At 29.5% G+C, this 20,520-nt stretch overlaps 1 protein-coding gene across 1 annotated transcript; it reads left to right on the forward strand.

Moving 5' to 3' along the window:
- On the forward strand, positions 1-20,179 carry LOC122270294 (uncharacterized). Its single transcript, XM_071180897.2, has 7 exons — positions 1-186; positions 2,914-3,012; positions 6,506-6,605; positions 9,516-9,591; positions 12,285-12,333; positions 13,941-14,018; positions 19,736-20,179. The coding sequence occupies exons 1-5, from the start codon at positions 1-3 to the stop codon at positions 12,295-12,297; spliced, it is 474 nt and encodes a 157-aa protein (XP_071036998.2). The 3' UTR covers positions 12,298-12,333; positions 13,941-14,018; positions 19,736-20,179.
- The last annotated feature ends 341 nt before the right edge of the window (positions 20,180-20,520 follow it).

Here is a 20,520-nt window from a genome sequence, read left to right on the forward strand (position 1 = left end):
ATGTATTTTTTACTCACTTCTGCAGATATTGATATCTCTCTTCTCACACATCCTGAGGACTACTATCTGTATGAGGATGAAGTTTTTTTCTACGCAACGGTACAGGAGAGCAGACAGTTAATCAATCCTTTCAAAGAAGGTTACGAATTGTACGGAGGACAGGTATATGAGGCCAGCGTTGCAATGGTAATATTTTTTTTTTAATCTTAGTAATACCGTTCAACTTTGTGACGCAATCAAGCATATTAAAAAAATAAGAGTTTGAATGTTTGTCTTTTTTTTATTACCAAAACCTCTTGTGCCAGACTCCTGAAATATGGCCAGCAGATGCGACAATGATCATTATTCTTCCGTCCCTAAACATTTCACATATTTCAAATGGATCATTTAGGATAATTGTATGAGAAATGTACTTTTTTCATAGGTTTAGCATTAATTATTGGTTTGTTTTTTATTTTCAAACATTTAAAACACAATATTAGTAATGTTTGCTATTTCTAATAAACTTTATACTCAACTCTAGTCTTAACTCCAGTTAATAAAAAAAAGGAGTTTATTTCACGTTCATATCACATATATAATTATCTTTATCCAATGTCAGATCAGCTCAATGATCAACAAGAATAGGGTGTCATGTACGAAATACGTCAACAAAATGTTCTTCAATGGTTATCAGAATTCACAAGCAATATATTAATATTGATGGCAACGCATTTAAAATTATTTTTTTTTAAAACTATGTAATTTAAATTTAATGGAATTTAAATTAAGAATAAAACTGGTTCAGTGCTAAAAATAAAATAAATGCAGAAAAAGTATAGTTTGTTTACTGTAAAATCTTCCACCGCCACGAAGTCTGAGACCATCTGCTGTTATTTAAACAAGAATAGCGCATTTCAGGGAGAGTAGTTTCTCTTCACTCTTAAAGACTAATACAATAGACCGATGAAAAATATTCCCTTTCCCTCATCGAAGTGCCGAAACCTGTCCTAAACAACGAGCCCAAGTCTCTACTTAAAACAGTTATACCTCGGTAGATACTGTCACGGGTCTAGCCGACTAGCTAGGGGAGTTATTACTTTAGATACTTTTCGGAGAACTTTAAGATATAGCCATAGAATTATTGCCGCTGATGACGCTTAATTAATTTTGATAACCATGTTATTATAGTATGTTATTATAGTACCAAATCATTATGTTAGGTACTAATAAAGGAACTTAATTTAATTAAAGATACTTAAAAATACTTACCTAATTGTCTGATATGGGTAATGAACTAGACTTTTCTTGGTTTCCCATAAAAGATAAAATTCCGGAAAAATGTCTTGATTATGGCAAATGTGAACTATCATTAAATAGGCTCGAGCTATAGTATTGCGGCACACGAATGTATTGAACTTTAATTTGATAGAGTGAACATGTTTTGCTCAATCCAATAACGCAGAACCACCCTAAGGAACAACAAATAAAAATAATAAAAAATAGCAATTATTTTATCTTCATCTATTATGTTGGTTTCAGTTTTGTGCAAGATTAAGTATTTTCAGAAAATATCTCCTGTCAAAAACGGATTTTAAGTTAGTCCTAAAGTGAATGAAGCATCGATATTGTTACTTCAATAGCAACCAGCAAAATCTTTTTTTTCCTTTTTTTTTGTAAAAAAAAAACAGAATAAGGTAACTGACAAACGATGCAGGAAAAAAATATGGAACAAACGAAAATATGGAAATCCACGAAATTACAGATATTAAACCAAACATTTAATAATTATTTAAAGCAGAAAAAAGTGAAAATTCTCTAATTATTTTGTTTTTAATTTTATACACAAAACAGAAAATGTTCAAATTGCTGTTAAAAAAACTATTAGATGCGGTGATCTACGAACTTACAGTCTCAGTACCGACTTTCTAAAACAACATTATGAAAAATTTCAATTTTAACACCAAATGGGAAATGGCACATTTTAAGTTAAAAATAATCGAAAATTAAATATTATCTCTAAGTTTAAAAACAATTTGCATTTGCATATTTTGAACCATTACATTATAATTAAGTAACAGTCTTAAAATTGTATTATGCATAGATAAGATGTCTAAATGAAAAATAAGACTTTCCAAAAGTTGGAAAAGTTTTGCAGTTATTTAATTTTTAGTGAGTGACTTCATGCGAAGCTTTCATATGCACTGCATCTTTTTCTATTACTATAAGAAGAGAAGTAAAGTTTCACCCCTAGCCTCAAAAGTGTAAAAATGCAGAAAGTATGTATTCTCTGCACAATCTACGTTAATGTCGGAATTACTTTTAAACTTTATCGGGGAAGTTAAACTTTGCAGTAAAATATATAAATAATAACAAAAAAAAATAATAAAATATCAGTTACATCTTTAAACGAAAAATTACTACTTTACTAGGATTTAAAACAAAGAAGAGAAGAAAAAAATGTTGAAGTTTCAATCTGCAGAAATGAATAATTTGAGAGATTCGTTGGCATCAAACTTAAATCAGTAATTGACATTCCTAGATATCATTGTTTTTTAAGTGCCTAATCTTGACTTTCATTTAATGAAAAAGAAATTTGATAGATTTTTTTTTTATTACAAAGCAATTTGCCAGATTCCTTTTTTATTACAAGGCAATTTGCACGATTTTTCTTTTTTGCGTAATAGTTTTTGAGGTTAGTGGGTTTTTCTACTTAATAGAAATTTTTTGTTGGTTACTTTATTACAAAGTTCTTAAAATGAGTATTTTTTTAAAGAAAAAATTAGACTGTGCAGGAAACTTTTATTGCAGTGAAAATAAGTAGGCTCTATTATAAAAATCAAGTAACACAACGCATATGTTTTAATCATGCGAGTATATATCTTTCTTTTCATTATTATATTTTTAATTTCATCAAAATAATTTTATTTTCAGACTCAAATTGAAAGGCTTCCACCTCCATACAGTACCAATTGTTTTGACTATATCAAAGCGTGGAAAGAAAATAATGGCAGTGGACCGACAACTCAAGCAGTAAGTTAGATAATCGAATGAAAAATTAAGTAACCCCTAAAGAAATCTGGAATATTATATTATATTGCATTCGTTGAACAGCCGACCCAATTTAGAATTAACGGCTACTAATGTTCCACATCACAGCCTTGTCATTTTGAACCCGACCTAGAAGACAAGGGAACTCCCGGATCAAGTATTGGGAGAAATTTGCCTTCGTAGAGGACATTTTGATGGAACTAACCGGCATTCGCGTTACATGGAAAGGAAAATCACCAAAACCTTATGAGGTTAATCTGACGGCAAAGGGACTCTTACCTATGATACGTGTACCACTGAGGATATTTTACGTCAGCACAGAGGTCGGTGCGAGCCGGGTGCGGATTTCGAATTGACCAGCTATTGCTGCTTTCGAACCCGGATCACCTCATTGGGATGAGAGTGCTCTATCCCCTGAGCCACCACGGCTTAGAAATATGGAATAGTTTAATTTAATACCATTCGCATTTGGACTTCTTGGCAACCAAAATTCTGTTAGACAGTGATTTCACGCGGCTTTGTAGGTACTGCGCATCCAGTTTTAACCACTCTCTGAGACTGTTGATTGCGTAAATCCATAAATTTTCAGGTATAACGTCGTTTTCGTGGTTCTAATAAGTATTACAGATGAAAGAGAGACTATTGATGCAGCTCAAGTCAGGTAATTATTCACGTTGATCGAGCTGTTATTGGATGAGCGTGAGTGCCAATAAAAACAGTTAACTCTCCTTTCGGTCCGATGAACTTTGCTGTTGTCATCTTGAAAATCTAGAGGTATCAATAACGTATTCATTCTGAAGACGTTGATGGAAAGACAAAACACCTTTATCCATAATGATAAAATAAACAGTATTTCATCAACTAAGTGAGTAAGCCCAATCCATAATAATTAGAACACCCCCAAAACATCACAGACTTCATGATGCTTTTCACAATTTCTGCAGGTGGGACATTAAAAAACTACAATTTTCGACAGGTATTTTCTTGAAAGGGAAATTTTTTTTTATATTTGTAAAAAAGATATTTCAAGCATTGGTACGTGCTTACGGTGTGTTTTTTGAGGAATATTTTAATAACAACTGTTGTAGTGTGATAAAATTGGTGGAGCCGTTTTGAGTGATTTCCTTTACTTTAAGTAATGCGTTATGGAATCCTCAAATATCCACACAAAGCTTTTTCAAGCCAATTAGTTAAATTATGATGGATGACAACGTTACTTACTTATAATTTCAAAAGTCTTCATTTTCTAAATGATAGTCTATTTTATAACAAATAATTTTCTTAGAGTTTACATCATAAAATCAATTTTGCAGCTAATTGTTTTGATGAAGCAATTATTTCTCCACTACTAACTCGCAATGGATTGAACACCTTAAACAAATTTTTAACTTTTCCAAGAAAAAATACTTAAAATTAAAAAAAATATCTAAATGCATTGTATAGCTCTCATGCTGCAAGATTTCTCGGGTCCAATAATGTCAATAAAAAATTTATCATTGATTATGCACAAATATCGAATCTAATAAATATTTTGTTACAACAGATTATACTCTTTAGCAATGGACTAAAATATACTTGTTAAAAACATCATTAATTTATAAACACATACACACATTGAAACTTTCTCATCCATGTCATGTTATATTTAATTGAGTCTGTAAAAGTGGTGTTAGAGCAGTTAGTTTAAAAAAGGTGATATATCTGGTGTGTGTTATTTATGCTGTGACTGACACTATTTATGAAAAAAATGGTACTTCTGAGCTGGAATGAGGGTTCTATTTCTACAGATACTGAAGAGGATTCGTTAAACAAATTTCATCATAAACTATTCGGGTAAATTTAAAGCCGTGGTGGCTCAAGGAATAATTCGAATTCCAGCGATGGTTAGTCGAAAAGTATTAAGCACCCGTACCACGACGACCACAGTTCTGATTCAAAATATTTTCAGCGGTAGACGGATCATGGGTTAGAATCCCCCTGTCACCAGGCTAATATTGACAAGTTTTCCTTTCTATGTAATGGAAATTCATCAAAAATTCTTCTACGATGGCAAATTTGTCTGAATACTTTATTCACGGGTTCCCTTGTCTTCCGAATTGGGTTCAAAGTTACAAGGCTACGAAGTTTAACATCGGTAGTCGTTAACTCAAAATTGGGTAGGTTCTTTAACGACTGTTATAAAATATACACACGGATCATGCAACATTAGTTGGGCTTAATTACGTAAAAATATTTAAAATAAAGTTTGCTTCAATGGTCCTTACGTTTACGCTCGTATGATAATAATAACAAATATGCAAAATGATCGACAAATATTGAAACAGATATGTTTTTGCAAAGAGACACCAGATCAAAAATTGAGTGCAAATAATGGTGAAAGTCAGGCATTACATCGTTTCCAATTAAGTTAAATTACTACGGCTTAAAAAAAAATTTCAGGAAATTTTATAGAAATTAAAAAATTCTTATGCCATCGTAAAAATGGTTTACAAAAACTGTAGTACATTTTTTATTGGGACTAACTTTTTTTAAAGCTACTCGTAAAAATTTAAATTTCCTTGTATATCATTATGAAACAATTATTATGTCATTATGGTCAATTATGAAGCAATTAAAAAATATTTTCCTAACATATACAAAATGTGATCTTGACCAAATTTCAATAATGAAAAGAAACAACTTAAAAAAATCAGAACTGGTAAAAAATTTCAAACAGTTTATCGTAAATTAGTAAAATATCAAAAGAAGTGTGAATTAATAGAATCTGAAAACAAATCCATACAGGTACATTTTACTTTAAACGTTTAAGTTTACAATAGCCCAGCAGCAAAATGGGGAAAACCGATAAAATTTTATTTGAATAAAAGTAAATTATTGACGTTCACAAGCATACTGCTTGTTTTGGAGCTCAAAAAAATTTAATCTAAAGAAAAAGAAAATCAGTTCAAAATAATAATGAAGAACTCAAGATTCGTGTATTTTAAAGCAAACATTATAATTAGTTTTGAATATGTTTCGAATTACAGTTTATATTTTTTGTAATATATCATTCTTTTTGAGGGAATTAGAAAGTTTTATTTCGAAAATGAGGCTTATTTTGTAAATGTGTTTACAAACATGGACGCAACAAGGTTGCTACGGGTTATTACTAGGCAGCTACGGTGGAATTTACATTTTTAAAATTCGCGTCATCGCTCAGTGTTCTGAATAACGAAGACATCACTTGAAAAGTTTCAACTCTAATACAAAGTTAGAAAACGAGTAATAGCTCTGACCCCGAAGGCAGAAACTCTTCGTTAACATGCATTTCGAGTTGCATTCATCTTCGTAAACATGCATTTCGAGCAATGGTAAGCTTCTTAAATACGCTTGAATGCTTACAAAATTAAAAAAAAGCTCTATGACGAATTAAACTAGACTTCTGTATTTTATGATATGTTATTTATACATCGATATTTTCTAATTTTTGTTAAAGGAATGTATTCAGTATTGCAATTTGGAAACAGCCTCTACAGAAGACCTCTGTATAACTGAACGAATTTACATTTCACATACTAACAGAGTTTGTCCTTTTTGTAAGTATCAATAGTGTTGCCATTCTACGATTTTTTTATGTTGTAATTGTTGCAATGCTCAACAAAAACACTCGAATTCATTTTCATGGATGTCGCAGATTGTAAATAAACATGTTGCTCTCATATTTACAATTGTTAATATCCTAGTGTTGATATTTGAGTAATATTGATTTCGCTTTTATTTGCTGTGAATTTGCACAGTCAGTAAATAATGCGTGATTATAGTAAAATTTATCATAAATAGAGTGCTTTCATGATTTTGCTTTATTCTACCAAAAACACTATCTATTTTTAAAACAAGCAAGTTATTAAAAATAATACGATTTTGCATATAGTTTGATTTATATTGTAAAATGAATTGTTCATGAGTCTAATTATGTAGTGATTCCAGTGAAAAAAATTGTTTTCTTAACTTTTAAGTAAAAATTATCTCAAATACATACTGTCCCCTCTGTTACAATTATTCTTTTAAGTTTATTTTATTCATTACACAAAAAACTTTTTAACTTAATATTTGTTTTTTGCAATAAAATCTATTAGTACAATCACGTTTTGTTACATTTTTGAAAAAATTTAAACATTTTAAAGTCTGTCATACAACAGAGGGGACGTAACAGAGACGACAAAACTAAATGTCCCCTCAGTTACACAGAATTGATAGGCTGACCATTAAAGACAAACTGTAGGAATGTATACAAGTGCTTATGAATCTTGATTTAACTAGTTTCAAATAGTTCCTCTACTTTTAAAGCACACCTTTTTACACAAAGCTGTGCCATTTTTATTTAATATTAGTATTTGAATTTAAAAAAAGGGGGGTTGGAATTTTAAAAGTCTTATAAAACTTTATTTTACCTTGAAATGTGATAATTTAAAAAAAAATTACAGATAATGTTTAGGATGGTCCAAATCACAGAATTTAGAATAAATAACAGTGCCTGTCAAAAATGTGGGATTTTATTTGTCCCCTCTGTTTCAAGTACTTTTACTTAACTTGCAATTTAATTATGAGGTTCGTTTATTATTCTATGCCAATTAATAAAACATTGCACCCTGAAGTAGCATATTCCAGTAGAATTTTTGTTTTCAAAAACATTTAATATATTTTTTAGAATGAAATACTTGTGCGATTTCCCCTCTGTTACACTTGGAATTAAACTAAGATTATTGGAAGAAGTTCTAAAATTTGAATAAACAGTATTTACAGTCAAGTGTCAAATCGATTCTTTCAGAGAGTGAAGGAAGCTAAATTTAAAAGCTCTCTCAATAAGAGTAACGGGTATGTGTAATGTTATGTAGACTAAAGAACGAAAACAACGTAACTAAAGTACGAATGGAAATAAGCATACTATAGTTTCGGTTCTATAAACAAGAATATCACCGCAACTTGTTCAAACAGTTTTCTCCACAATGAAGATCTTTTTTAGCTTAAAATAGACATGGTTTTCCTACAAATATTGCTGATTTTAAATGTAGAAAAGTAATCTCGCAATCCACTATATAGCTCGTATTCGAATTAATAGTTTGATTGTTTCGCTTTGTTATCCGAATACTAGTTCGTAAATTGTATCTGGAATACATAAGAGTTAAAAGTCGCTTTGACCCTTTAAATAATGAAATTTTAATAACATTAAAGACCCTAGTGCTGAAATTACTAAATGTTTTTTTCCTTACCAAACTTTGTGTTAATGTGGCGTTGCGTAGATTGGAAAAACATAACCTACCCTTAAACTTCAGTTTAAAGAACACGAAAGATACTTAAAAAATCAGGACATTAACCGATCTTCCCCCAGCTTACATGCTTACACTGTTACTTCGTCAGTGACCAAACTTAATTTCTGAGAATCATGCAATATTTGGAAAAATTCTAATTTTTAACTTAATGATCTTTCTAGTATCTCAACGTTTCCAAATATGTGGAAAAGTATTCCAATTTAATCTTTTGCCTTCTGGAGCTCCATCAAATCCACTTTCACCTGTTTTTCCTTCTCCATTTTTTCATTAGCTTGTTCCCCTGTCCCTATTGGGTTAAACCAGCTTGCGCGTGATTGCGTCTTTGCTTCTCGTCTAACATTTGGTGTTCAGATACCAAAGACTGTTTACAGATGCGAAACTATAGTATGTTTTTTTCGGCACTTTAAGTTGTGCTTTTTTCTGCGTCGTTGTTGTTTGCTGAGGTTTTCATAGAATAAAGTATACCGTATAATAATTTGACGTAATATAATTACTGTACAATAATTTGACGGTATTGTCCTAAAATTTTATAGTGGAAGTGAACAATAACACATGTTTAACACATTTATAACAGCCACAATTTATTATATTTTAAAGAAAAATATGTTATCTTAAGAAAGGAGATTCCTACTCGGGTAAACGCGAATTTATTACTTAATTTACGACTTAAATGTTTCATTGAACATTGGGTTCTCTGGTAATATTGAACTGTTCACGCTTTCTCCATGTAATTATTTGTTCTTATAAATTAATTAAAGGTAAATTAGAGATTAACATACCAAAGTGATTATTAAAATATGTGACACTTTATCTCCCATAGTAAAAAAAATGAATAAAAATAGTCTATTAGTCTAAAGCAAAAATTAAGAAGTTGCTTTTCCACTAGAAAAACCTCGTTTTTTAGTCTGCTTTTTCAGTTTCTAGAGTTTCGTATTGTAAATATATATGAAAGTGTAAAATAGTTTTGCGAATCAACTAAAATTTACATAGAATGATAGACAACAGAAATATTCCTACTCTAGCTCAGTCTGCCTAACTTATACAGTTTGGTAGAAGCCATTTTTAAGTACTTACGGAAAATTAAATTCTTGAGTTTCTCCCCTTACAGACATTTTGTTGATTACATTATTTTTTTAAATATCTTATAAGTAATTAATTTAACGGAAATATTTTCAGGGTTAATAGCTACACCGGTAACATCAGAAGATGATATTATTAAAAAATGTACCCAGCGTTGTCAGCCAGCTTGTTTGTAAGTATCAATCTATAAAGTTGCTTCCTTATAATGTTTCAAAAATCATTATTTGAGTTTATCCCCCAATCACAATTTTTTATACCTTAAGCAATCTATTAGAAGAAACCTGCCCATTCGAATGAATTATCACAAAACACCATAAAGATGCATTTTGCAGTGTAGATGGCTTTTTCTTACACGAAATGTAAAATTTTTTTATATAACTTAGTCATTAAGTTAGGAGTCTTCAGAATTGTACTTCCCTATATACCTTTACATGCTAGTATTAATATAGAAAAGCAATCGCGTTGGTTATTTTAAACCAAATAGATATTACATTTTGGTGATCTCACAATACCGTAATATTTGCTGATGCAGATGGAATGGTTAGATATAGATTTATAAACTGAAACTTAACCCTTGCCATTGGGCTAATCATGGGATGTTTGGGCGGTTTTCCTCTTTATTTAAATCAAATGCTAATTAGTTCCATCAAAAAGTCCTCAACGAAAGCAAGATTTGCCCCAGTGCTTGATCCAGAAGTTTCCTTGTCTTCTGAGTGAGGTTCCAAATTACAAAGTTTAACATTGATCGTCATACTCAGAATTGAGTCAGCCGTTCAACACCAGTTATAATATATATATATATATATATATATATATATATATATATATATATATATATATATATATATATATATATATATATATATATATATATATATATATATATATATATATATATATATATATATATATATATATATATATATATATATATATTTATATATATATATATATATATATTGTTTTATGATTTTGCATCAATAAAGCCAAAGCAAAATATATTAATACAACAGTGTTAGGAGCACTCAAAAAATTTTTTATAAAAATTACAACAAATAAAATAGAGCACAAAAAGTAAAAATAAGTAAAAATAACATGTAAAAACAGAAAATAAAAGAAAAAGAAAAAACAGTAAAATTGGACTGTAAAGCGAGTAGCGAAATCAGATCAACTTACATGGACGGAAATTTTTCAAGAATGATTTAATAATGTTTTCGCAGGAAGATTGCCAGATCACAAAATATGAAAACAAAAGCGCAAATTGAGTGTAACAAGAGGGTTTTAAAGTGTCGTTCTTACTGCACTGCTGAAGTGATTTGTTATTCTGTGCAATGATTTGCTAGTTACTAAGGATGGGCCCGAAATGGATGTGCGCAAGGTAATATTATACTGGATAATTTTAAAAATTGACCATAAATAGTTTTAGAAAATAGATGTTTATTTAAGAAAAAATATAAAATAGAAAAGAAAAAGTATAAAACGGAAAAGGGAAACATAAATTGCCTGTTTCGCAAATAATTTTAGTCACGGATTTGCACGAAATGGATTAGCGCATGGAAAAATTATATAAATTATCAAAGAAAAAATTTTAATAAATAATTTTAACACGGAATTGCCCGAAATGGATTTGCACGTGGAAAAATTAACAAAGAAAAAATTTTAGTAGATAATTTTAGCCACAGATTTGCCCGAAATGGATTTGCACATGGAAAAATTTTATAAATTAATAAAGAAATTTTTTCCCCTGATGTCGATGTTTGGGTCGGCATACACTCGCTCCGTTCTTTTAATTCCACCTTGTGTGAGATGTTGCGCCATTACCTGGTGTGAGATCACTTCGGTACATCTAACTTTTGGTCTTAAAATGTACTACAACATTGATCTAGCACTTAATACACCTTCTTGATATTGAAAAAATTAATATTAACTTTTTAATAAAAGTAAAAAGAATCAAAATAAAAGTTTTAATTTATTTTTATAATTTTGATTTAATGTTTTAATCTTAATCTCTGCCTCTGGTGCTAAGGCGTCTGGAAAAACATTTTCTACACCTTTTTTACCTTCATTGTCAAGATTAATGCCTGTATTATGGGTCAAAACATAACCGAAAACCGAACTAAATTCATCACACCGGGAGTAGTATTTTTGGCTTTCATAATTTGCAAAAGAAATTAAAACTTGAAGGTTTATAAATAACAAATAAAAATTCGGTCTTTTTATTAGAAATATGAATGCAATATATGATGATTAGATTATGATATATGATGTTAAGTTTATGATATCAGATTAGAGTTTATAAATATTTTATAAATATTTTTGCAGATCAACATGTATATTATATAAATGACAGCTGTTTCACAATCTAATACTGTCCTTGAGACTAGTACTGCCCTTGAGAGCAAAAAAATGCTAGAATAAATATTTTTTTTTGTTATTTTAGAAGTCATTTAACTCAGAAAACTTGCGGGTCAAAAAGTAGCCCCATTTCACAGGAGTTCTATGTATGCTGGTAAAGTTTGAAAAATAGAATCAATGGATAACTATGGGATTTATCAAATTTTTCTTGATAAAAATTTTCAGGTTTTTGAAAACCCTACATAATTGTGTGTGCATATAAAAATTCAATATAGATCCGAAATAGAAAACTTTTTTAAAACCTTTTTTCGTTATTTGCACATTTTCTCACTAGAGTTTAATTTATCCTTCAAAAATAATAATGAATGCATGTTTGCAAAGTATAAGGAATAATAAAACTGATTTTATTGAAAAAAAGTTTTTGTTGTGTACTCTTTAAAGTATTAATGAATTTTTAGATCCGTTTTAGTATTGCAAAGTTAAAATAACTATTATGTTTATTTTTTTAAGGGAGAGAATATAAGAAATCGAGTATCGAAATTTACATGAACGCCAACAAGTAAGTGATTACCATCTTATAATTTTTCGTAACAGGAATCATCTTGATTCATTGTGCATTTCTTTGCATCTAAAATATTCTGCATACTCGTCAGAAGAAAGCATTGGTTAGTACAACAAATGAAAGAATGCAAAATTATCTTACTGTCTAAAATTCGATAAAATGTTTGGAAGCAATAAAATTTCAGATGTAGCAAAACGAAGCATATAGTTGAAGCAAACTTACAAAGGAAGTGGGCATCTTAAACCTATTAAAACAAAACCAAGCTTAAATCAAGGAACATGATTAAAAACAAAGGATGGATGAAACAAATTGCAAGAATTGTGGTCTATGGGTCTAGATACGACATCACAAAGCTCTAGTTTATGGAACATTGAAATTAGAAGAAAAGGCGAAAGATGCCTGGTTAAGGCATCTGACTCATAGTTTAAATGACACGGGGTTTATTCCGACAGGCGATTATTTAAATCATCTTCTTAATTAAAGCGTATATTTCTACAATTTTAAGTTCAAATACTTTCGCTAAATTAATACTTTCGAAACTAAAATTACGCGATTTCAAGTACTTACGAAATTTTCGGGTTTCTTCCATTTTAATGATATCGGCAATTCATTAAAAAAACGTAAAATCAGTTTTCAAAAACTTCAAACTTTTAAGGCAGACATTGTTAAATTTTAGGAAACGAAATTTATATGATTTCAAAAATCTGTTAAACTTTGGAAACCTCACAATTCTTTTACATTTTTTAACTCTTCAATGAAGATGTGGTCTTACATTAGAGTCATGAATTCAAGACTATATGGTTTTTCTAATGCATCGCGTCCTACAAATGCGTTCAACACAAATAATATCAAAGCATTCCAAGACATAAAGACATGGGAAAACCTATAAAAAAAAATTCAATGAATAAAAAAAAAAGTTGTATTAAAAACTTGGCATCGAACTTAATTGGATTGAAGACTAAAATTCTATAATGGTAAATGACTAGAAAATAAAGTCTCGACTTAAATAAGGAATATTTAATCTCAACCTGACTGCTATGCAAGATTTATACCGACTACTAATGCAAAGTACAAGCTTACCATAGAGTTATTTCCTGTTGAAGTACTATTCGAAGCTCTGAGAACCTCTGTAATGTACCTCTAAGATTCTTCGTAGAGTCTCACACACCTGTTCAATTCATTTAGATCCGGGAACCTTACCGGCAATCAAAGGTTAAGCAACCGGTTCTTTAAAAATTGAAAAAACGATTTATTTCCAGAATAAACTGCACAAATATTGTAACTAAAAAATTCTATAATTAGCAAAATAACTATATATTAGTATTAAACTATTGACTATTAATTATTTAACTGTGAACTATTTTAAAATATACATTTACTATATGTCTCAAATTCAATATTTTTTAGTTGCGTATCTTTTTAGTTACCATTGTCAAACCCTCTTCAGTTTCTATTGCACACAGATATCATTTTCTTACAAAAAGTATTTTAAAAGATAAAGTTTTAAAAGTAAGATCTATCAATACAATCATTTCAATACAATCAATACAATATCAATACAATCATTTGTCGCAAATATATTAATTCTCATTTATTTATTTCAGAGTGTAAGCTTAATACAGATTAAATATTCCTTTCTGCAGTTTAAACTGAAACGACAAATTTACCAGCCACAGTATAATGTAAGTATAAAAGTTTTAAAATATTATATAAATTACAATTTTATATATATATATATATATATATATATATATATATATATATATATATATATATATATATATATATATATATATATATATATATATATATATATATATATATATATATATATATATATATACAGTAGAACCCGTTTAAGAAGTTTTTCAAGGGAGTGGAAAGAAACGACTTATTAAACGGGAAAACTTATTAAACGGTGAAACTTAAAAACACATTAATAAAAAACTAAAAAATTTGAAATTGTGTAACTTATATTAAATTCTCAGCCTAATGAAATAAATATTGAATTTTAATATTCATTTAGAAAAAAATTGCTAATAAATAAAAACAAAGTAACCTACTTTATTTTTTGTTTCATACAATGTAATATACGTTGTTACAATAATTGACTAGATTTCTGTGAGAAAAAATCGTGTAAAGTGGTTTGTTTTTGTCTTTTCTCACCTACCTTTAAGTGAAAATTGTCCAACTGCTGTAAAAATTTAAACATTTCCGGGGGTACATTTTCAACAGTGTAAATAAATTTCCTAAAAGTATCCAGCCCTTTCCTGGCATCAGAAAAGCTAGGTGGTTTAGCAATATCTTCTTCAGTTTCACTGAATTCTTCTGTATCATTTGTAACATCACAAATATCCTCTAATGTCCTCGCAATGTAACGCATATCACAAGGTAAAATTTCGTCGTCAACGGATACATATTCTTCAAACGATGCTGTGAAATTAAGTTTATTTTTGAATGACTTCCAATCATTAACAAAATTTACGTTTGTTTCTTCGTCTTCATCTGATATTTCATATTCAGCTTCTAAGAGATATTCTTCAGTTGTATCTCCGTCAGAGAATCCAGCTTTCCGAAAACAGTTAGCAATGGCAGATGGTGTTATTAATTCCCATGCTGATACAATTAACTCAATCGCTACTAACATATTGACTTTTTTTAGCTCTCCAGTATTTTCAAGTCCTTCCAGCATCCGTTTCACAAGTCGCATTTTATAATGCTGCTTAAATACCTTAATAACTCCCTGATCCATTGGTTGTAGAACAGAAGTAGAATTTGGTGGTAAGAACTGCAACTTGATGTTAGTGTACTTATTCTCCTTGGAATGAGCAGCGCAGTTGTCTACGAAGATTATGATGTTTCGTTTTTCTTTTCGCATCTTACTGTCTAATTTTTTCAAATACGTTTCAAAAATTTTAATTGTCATCCAGGATTTTTGATTACTGTCATAATCACAAGGCAGTGACTTAACATTTCGAAAGCATCTTGGTTTTTTCGATTTACCGATAACTAAAATCGGTAATTTTTCTATACCATTCATACTGGCCCCAACTAAAATTGTCAAACGTTTTTTACTGTTTTTTCCGCCATGACAGGGTTCACCTTTAAAGGCAAAAGTTTTATCTGGTAAAAGATTGAAAAACAGTCCACATTCATCCATGTTAAAAATGTTCTTTGGTTGATACCCTGAAATAATTTCAGGTAATTTAGCTTTCCATTCTTCAGCTTCTTGTAAATCAACGCTGTTACAATCTCCTTTAATTGTTTTATAAACTAGACCAGCTCTTTTTTTCATCCGATCAATCCATCCATTGGAAGGCGTAAAATCAACATTCAATTTCTCCGCAATCTCTAATGCTTTTCCTCTAAGAAGAGTTCCGTTGACAGGTATGTTGGCGGATCTTGCTTGTTTAAACCATATCATCAGTTTCTCTTCAATATTTTCGTATTTTCCTTTCTTCACTTTTTTTACTTTATGGGATGCACCGGAACAAGAAGAGTTTAAGATGATGTCTTTCTTAGCAATAATGCCATTTAACGTAGTAACAGGAAGATCTAAATATTTTGCTATTTGAACTCGTGTTAATTGAGGATAGCTGTCAACAGCTTTTAAAATTTTTACTTTGTCATCAATAGATAGAGCTTTACGCTTAATGCCTTTACAGGACATTTTCCACAAAAATCAAACTTTTTACGATGATTTTTAAGATAACATAAGCGCCTACACTAAGAAAATTTTCAACGAAATGCTGCTAAATGTTTAGATGTATCTTTCTCTTCAGTTATTGAATGGGTGTGGACAGCAGTGAAGTTCGTGAGTCACCAGGCTATTCATTTAAGGTGGACACAATGACAAAGCTATTCCCTACATTCTTATCAGTTTCATAGTTCATCTAAAGGTTCACATTCCTTTGCTCACACCTGTTCCTGATAAGTCACCTTTCTTTGTAACAAAGGAGTGATGGAGGTCAGTGGTCAGTACCCATACATGTGTTTGTAAGGGCAAGTTAAAACTAAATAAGACATTTTAAATAAAATTTTAAAAAATTGAAATTAGGAGTGGAAACTTCTTAAACGGGAAAAAAACTTCTTATAAAAGTAAATTTAACATTATGGTAATTGGTTTTTTTAAAAAATAACTTCTTACGCGGGAAAACTTCTTAAAAGGGAACTTTTTAAGCGGGTTCCACTGTATATATATATATATATATATATATATATATATATATATATATATATATATATATATATATATATATATATATATATATATATATATATATATATATATATATATATATATATCCAAGATCTAATACTATACTACTAGAAGAACTTTTTTAAAAAAAAAAAATTATAAATAGCATTGCTGTTAGCATTTTAAAATGACTTTGCACTAACATTGAGTGTTTTGTATAATTTAAAAATTTAATTGAATATCAAAATTACGTGTTGTAATTTTCCTGTCCTTTTGAAATCATTGATTTAATAAATAATAATTACATTTACCTTTGTTATTTCGAGAAAACCTGATGTCTTCTGTCGAAAGTAAACGTCTTGAGCCAAAATGTTAAATTAAAGTAATGTTAAATACTGTATGTAGTGTGTCAACCACTACAAAAATACAATTTAAATTCACTAGTGTATAAGACATGTTAACTCGATTCTATGGTGGAGTACCTTTTCATAGATGAAGGTAGTCATTGTCGTTAACAACTATTCCCCACATTGGTGACCCGCACGTGATATGAACAAGCCTGCCATGAAGGTAATTTTCACTTTGATAAGAACACGACTATCTTGACAGTATCGCCCACTTCTATGGATGGCCCATATTGAACAGTTGACTTACTACTTGTGACTGCGACATTATCAATGACCACTATCTCCACATTGGTGACCTCCTGGACGTGATGTGAACATGCCTACCTTGACTGAAACTCCTACTTTGATATGAACACCCCCAATCTTTACAGTTGCGCCCACTTCTATGGATGGTCCACATTGAACAGTTGACGTGCTACTTGTGACTGCGACATTATCCACCTCCTCGCGCAGTTGCTACTCAGTCTCGATCACATTCAACGTCGGCCTGTATACACTCGACTTCTAATGGCAACATAGGAACGACCACGACCGTGAACTTAATACAGCTCTCACGATCAGCACTCAAAAGTATGGTGATCTTAATACAGCTCTTCCGGCTTCTCACAAAATAGTAATGAATAAACTATTGGTATCCATTTATCAAATTCTATCACATATATAATTCTGGTGGAGTACTGTAGTGTATCTACCACTACAAAAATATAATTCTAATTCACTAGTATATAAGACACGTTAACTCCATTCTATGGTGAAGTATCTTTTCATAGACGACGGTTGACATGGTCGATATTAACTCTCCTAACACTGTAAAATGGCAAAATTTGCATTATCCTGACTGTCATTTTCCTGACTTATAAATTCCAGTACATTAACACAGTAATAAGAAAAATTTTTAAGCACTATAATGTGAAGAGGGAAAGCAAATATTAACCTAATACCCAGTTCATTGTGATATGTTCCTATGTAATTAAAGTTATTTATTGATTGATTAGTATTCACAATTTTATTCTGTGCATATCAACAATAAAAACATTTTTGATTCTTTCTGCAGTGGTTAAACGAATTAATTTCAACAATTCATGGTCCATCGAACGCAAAGGCGTTAGAGTATTTTTTTTCAAAACATAGATAGTTAAAAATATAAAGGATAAACTAAGAACATTACTGTACAATTTAATTCTGACATAGTCTTTGAGCCATGCTTGGTAGTACGTATAAATTAAGGAATGTAAGAAATGTTGTAAAATAAAATGATTTGAAATAATTTAAATTTAAACAATATTATTAAACAATTTCCGATGCAAATTATTGTAAAAATAATTTTAGTGAAAAGTTGTATAAAATTAATAAAAAATTCCTCAGATTATTAATTTAATTGCAGGAGAAGTTTTTGAAGTCCTTTATAAAGATATTAAAGTTAACTTTACTATTCCTGCTGGCTAACAGACTGCTAATCACTTGAAGCAGCCCGGGAATAAAGAATGTGTCAAAATTTCTTAGAATATTACATATTCAACAATGTCTGCTCCTTACCCAATATCTTCCAGGCATTTTACTACCTCTGAAAGCTTCAAGATTAATGAGATTTTACAAAATTATTTTGCTTTCCGTGTTTTAACTGTTTCTTTGCAAATTAAAGTGAAGTAAAATTAAAAATTGTGTCTCATGGATAGAAAATTTCATTGTGCGTGTTACTCTCTAACTTTCATTACACTTAACTAATTTGTTAAAATTGTTCACTACAATCATTTTTGGAATTTATTTAGATAAAAAGCTTAAATTAACTTCTCAACTTTGTCTTTTTTCTGTTTCTTAAGTTGAGTTACTTGCTAATTCTATTTTTTTTTCTTCAGCAAATATCAATAAACTATACTGTACTATACTATACTATATATATATATATATATATATATATATATATATATATATATATATATATATATATATATATATATATATATATATATATATATATATATATATATATATATATATATATATATATATATATATATATATATATATATATATATAACGTGTCATGAAATATTGCTTTATTTTCGCTTCGATTTTCATAATTTGAAATCGAGCAAATTTATTGCAAAATTATTTTAAATCATTCTTGAAAGATTCCGGAACGTGTAAGTTCATTTGAATTCTCTACTTGCTTTTCTTATACTTTTTACTTAATGCGTCCTATTTTCGTTTAAATTTTCTTCGGGTGATCCTCATACTATTATTTTGATGTATTTTGCTTTGGCTATATTCATAAAAAATCGGCAAGCACTCCTTTTCACGGATATAATTGTGTGCTCTGATGATGAGAGTATGCCTTTTCATTATTCTGTTTTTCGACTTTTTAATTTTTATAAAAGTAAAAATCATTATTTTCTTAAAAATTATTTTTTTAAATAATTTTTATCCTTCTTTTTTCCTTAATCTTTATATTATTTCCCATGTTTTCTCTATATCTTCAACTTATTTTATGAGTTCGATATGCTTGCAACCTAAGAGCTGTTAGTAATATTATTATTTTTCTTATCTTTCTTATTTTTTTTCCTTAATTTTTTTTCGTTTTTATCTCGTTTGACTCTTTTCACTGAAACCTTCAATGCAAATTTTCTAGTAATCTCTTATCTTTCCAGTAACAATATTTTCTAACCTTGTGCTTCATCCTCATTCATTGCATTTTCACTTTAGTTTTTAGAAAATAGCTTATTTTTTATATTTTTTAAGAGAGTTAAATGATGCATTTTAACCATGACTTGAATAATGTTTTTATTTTTTATAGAGTGTTGAACTATTCAGCTACATAGGAGGCTATTTGGGACTATGGCTTGGAATAAGTCTAGTTTCAGTATTTGATTTAGGTGAATCGTTAATCAGAGTTTTATGCTTTTCACTTAAAAAGAAAACTTCAAGAAGAGTCACTAAAACCTCTTAATGGAATAAAATCGTTTAAATAAGCTCCCTATTTAATCCCCAGTATGTTGTAATATAAAGTCGTCTAGTAGGAGCTTTTTGTCTAGAAAATAAACAATGTTCGTGTAGATTACAGTTATAAAGAACTATTTAATTCCTTCACGTATTCAACCATTTTTTTCTGCACTTTTGCCATGTATGCAGCAAATTGTAACATAATGTGAGGCGAAAAAAATGAATTAATTCGAATGAAATAAATATAAATGAATTAGGCATACGGAAAATTAAGAATAGCTTAATTTCTTCCGTTCATGCATAGAACTAATAATTAATGAAATTATTAAAACGAATGCGTTTTTTTTTACATTTTTAACATTTAATTATAAAAATGTTTTAATATGTAATAATACAAAATATTTGAAATAAATATGTAGATATAGTCCTTTCATGGCTTGAATAAAATAAATAAATACCGATTAATAGTTAAAATGTCTACGTTTGTGCAACGTTTTGAAATAATAAGATGTTTACCAATTTATTCTTCAGTTTCACTGTATATATATTCGTTCATTTTGTTAGATCAGAACAACTGGGTTAGGGGCCGCTGCGCGGCCCAGGCACCCAGCTTGATTTAAATAAAGAAAGAAAGATCAG

The sequence above is a fragment of the Parasteatoda tepidariorum genome, chromosome 8 (assembly GCF_982258835.1).
Source record: "Parasteatoda tepidariorum strain Cologne lab strain chromosome 8, Ptep-v5.0, whole genome shotgun sequence".
Lineage (NCBI taxonomy): Eukaryota > Metazoa > Arthropoda > Arachnida > Araneae > Theridiidae > Parasteatoda > Parasteatoda tepidariorum.

What these genes read in the sequence shown, in the direction of transcription:
- LOC122270294 (XM_071180897.2), top strand. Translation starts at nt 1, where the DNA reads ATGTATTTTTTACTCACTTCTGCAGATATTGATATCTCTCTTCTCACA. An exon ending in ATGAGGCCAGCGTTGCAATG is followed by an intron (nt 187 to 2,913) that starts GTAATATTTTTT and finishes TTTTATTTTCAG; the next exon opens with ACTCAAATTGAAAGGCTTCC. An exon ending in TAACAGAGTTTGTCCTTTTT is followed by an intron (nt 6,606 to 9,515) that starts GTAAGTATCAAT and finishes AAATATTTTCAG; the next exon opens with GGTTAATAGCTACACCGGTA.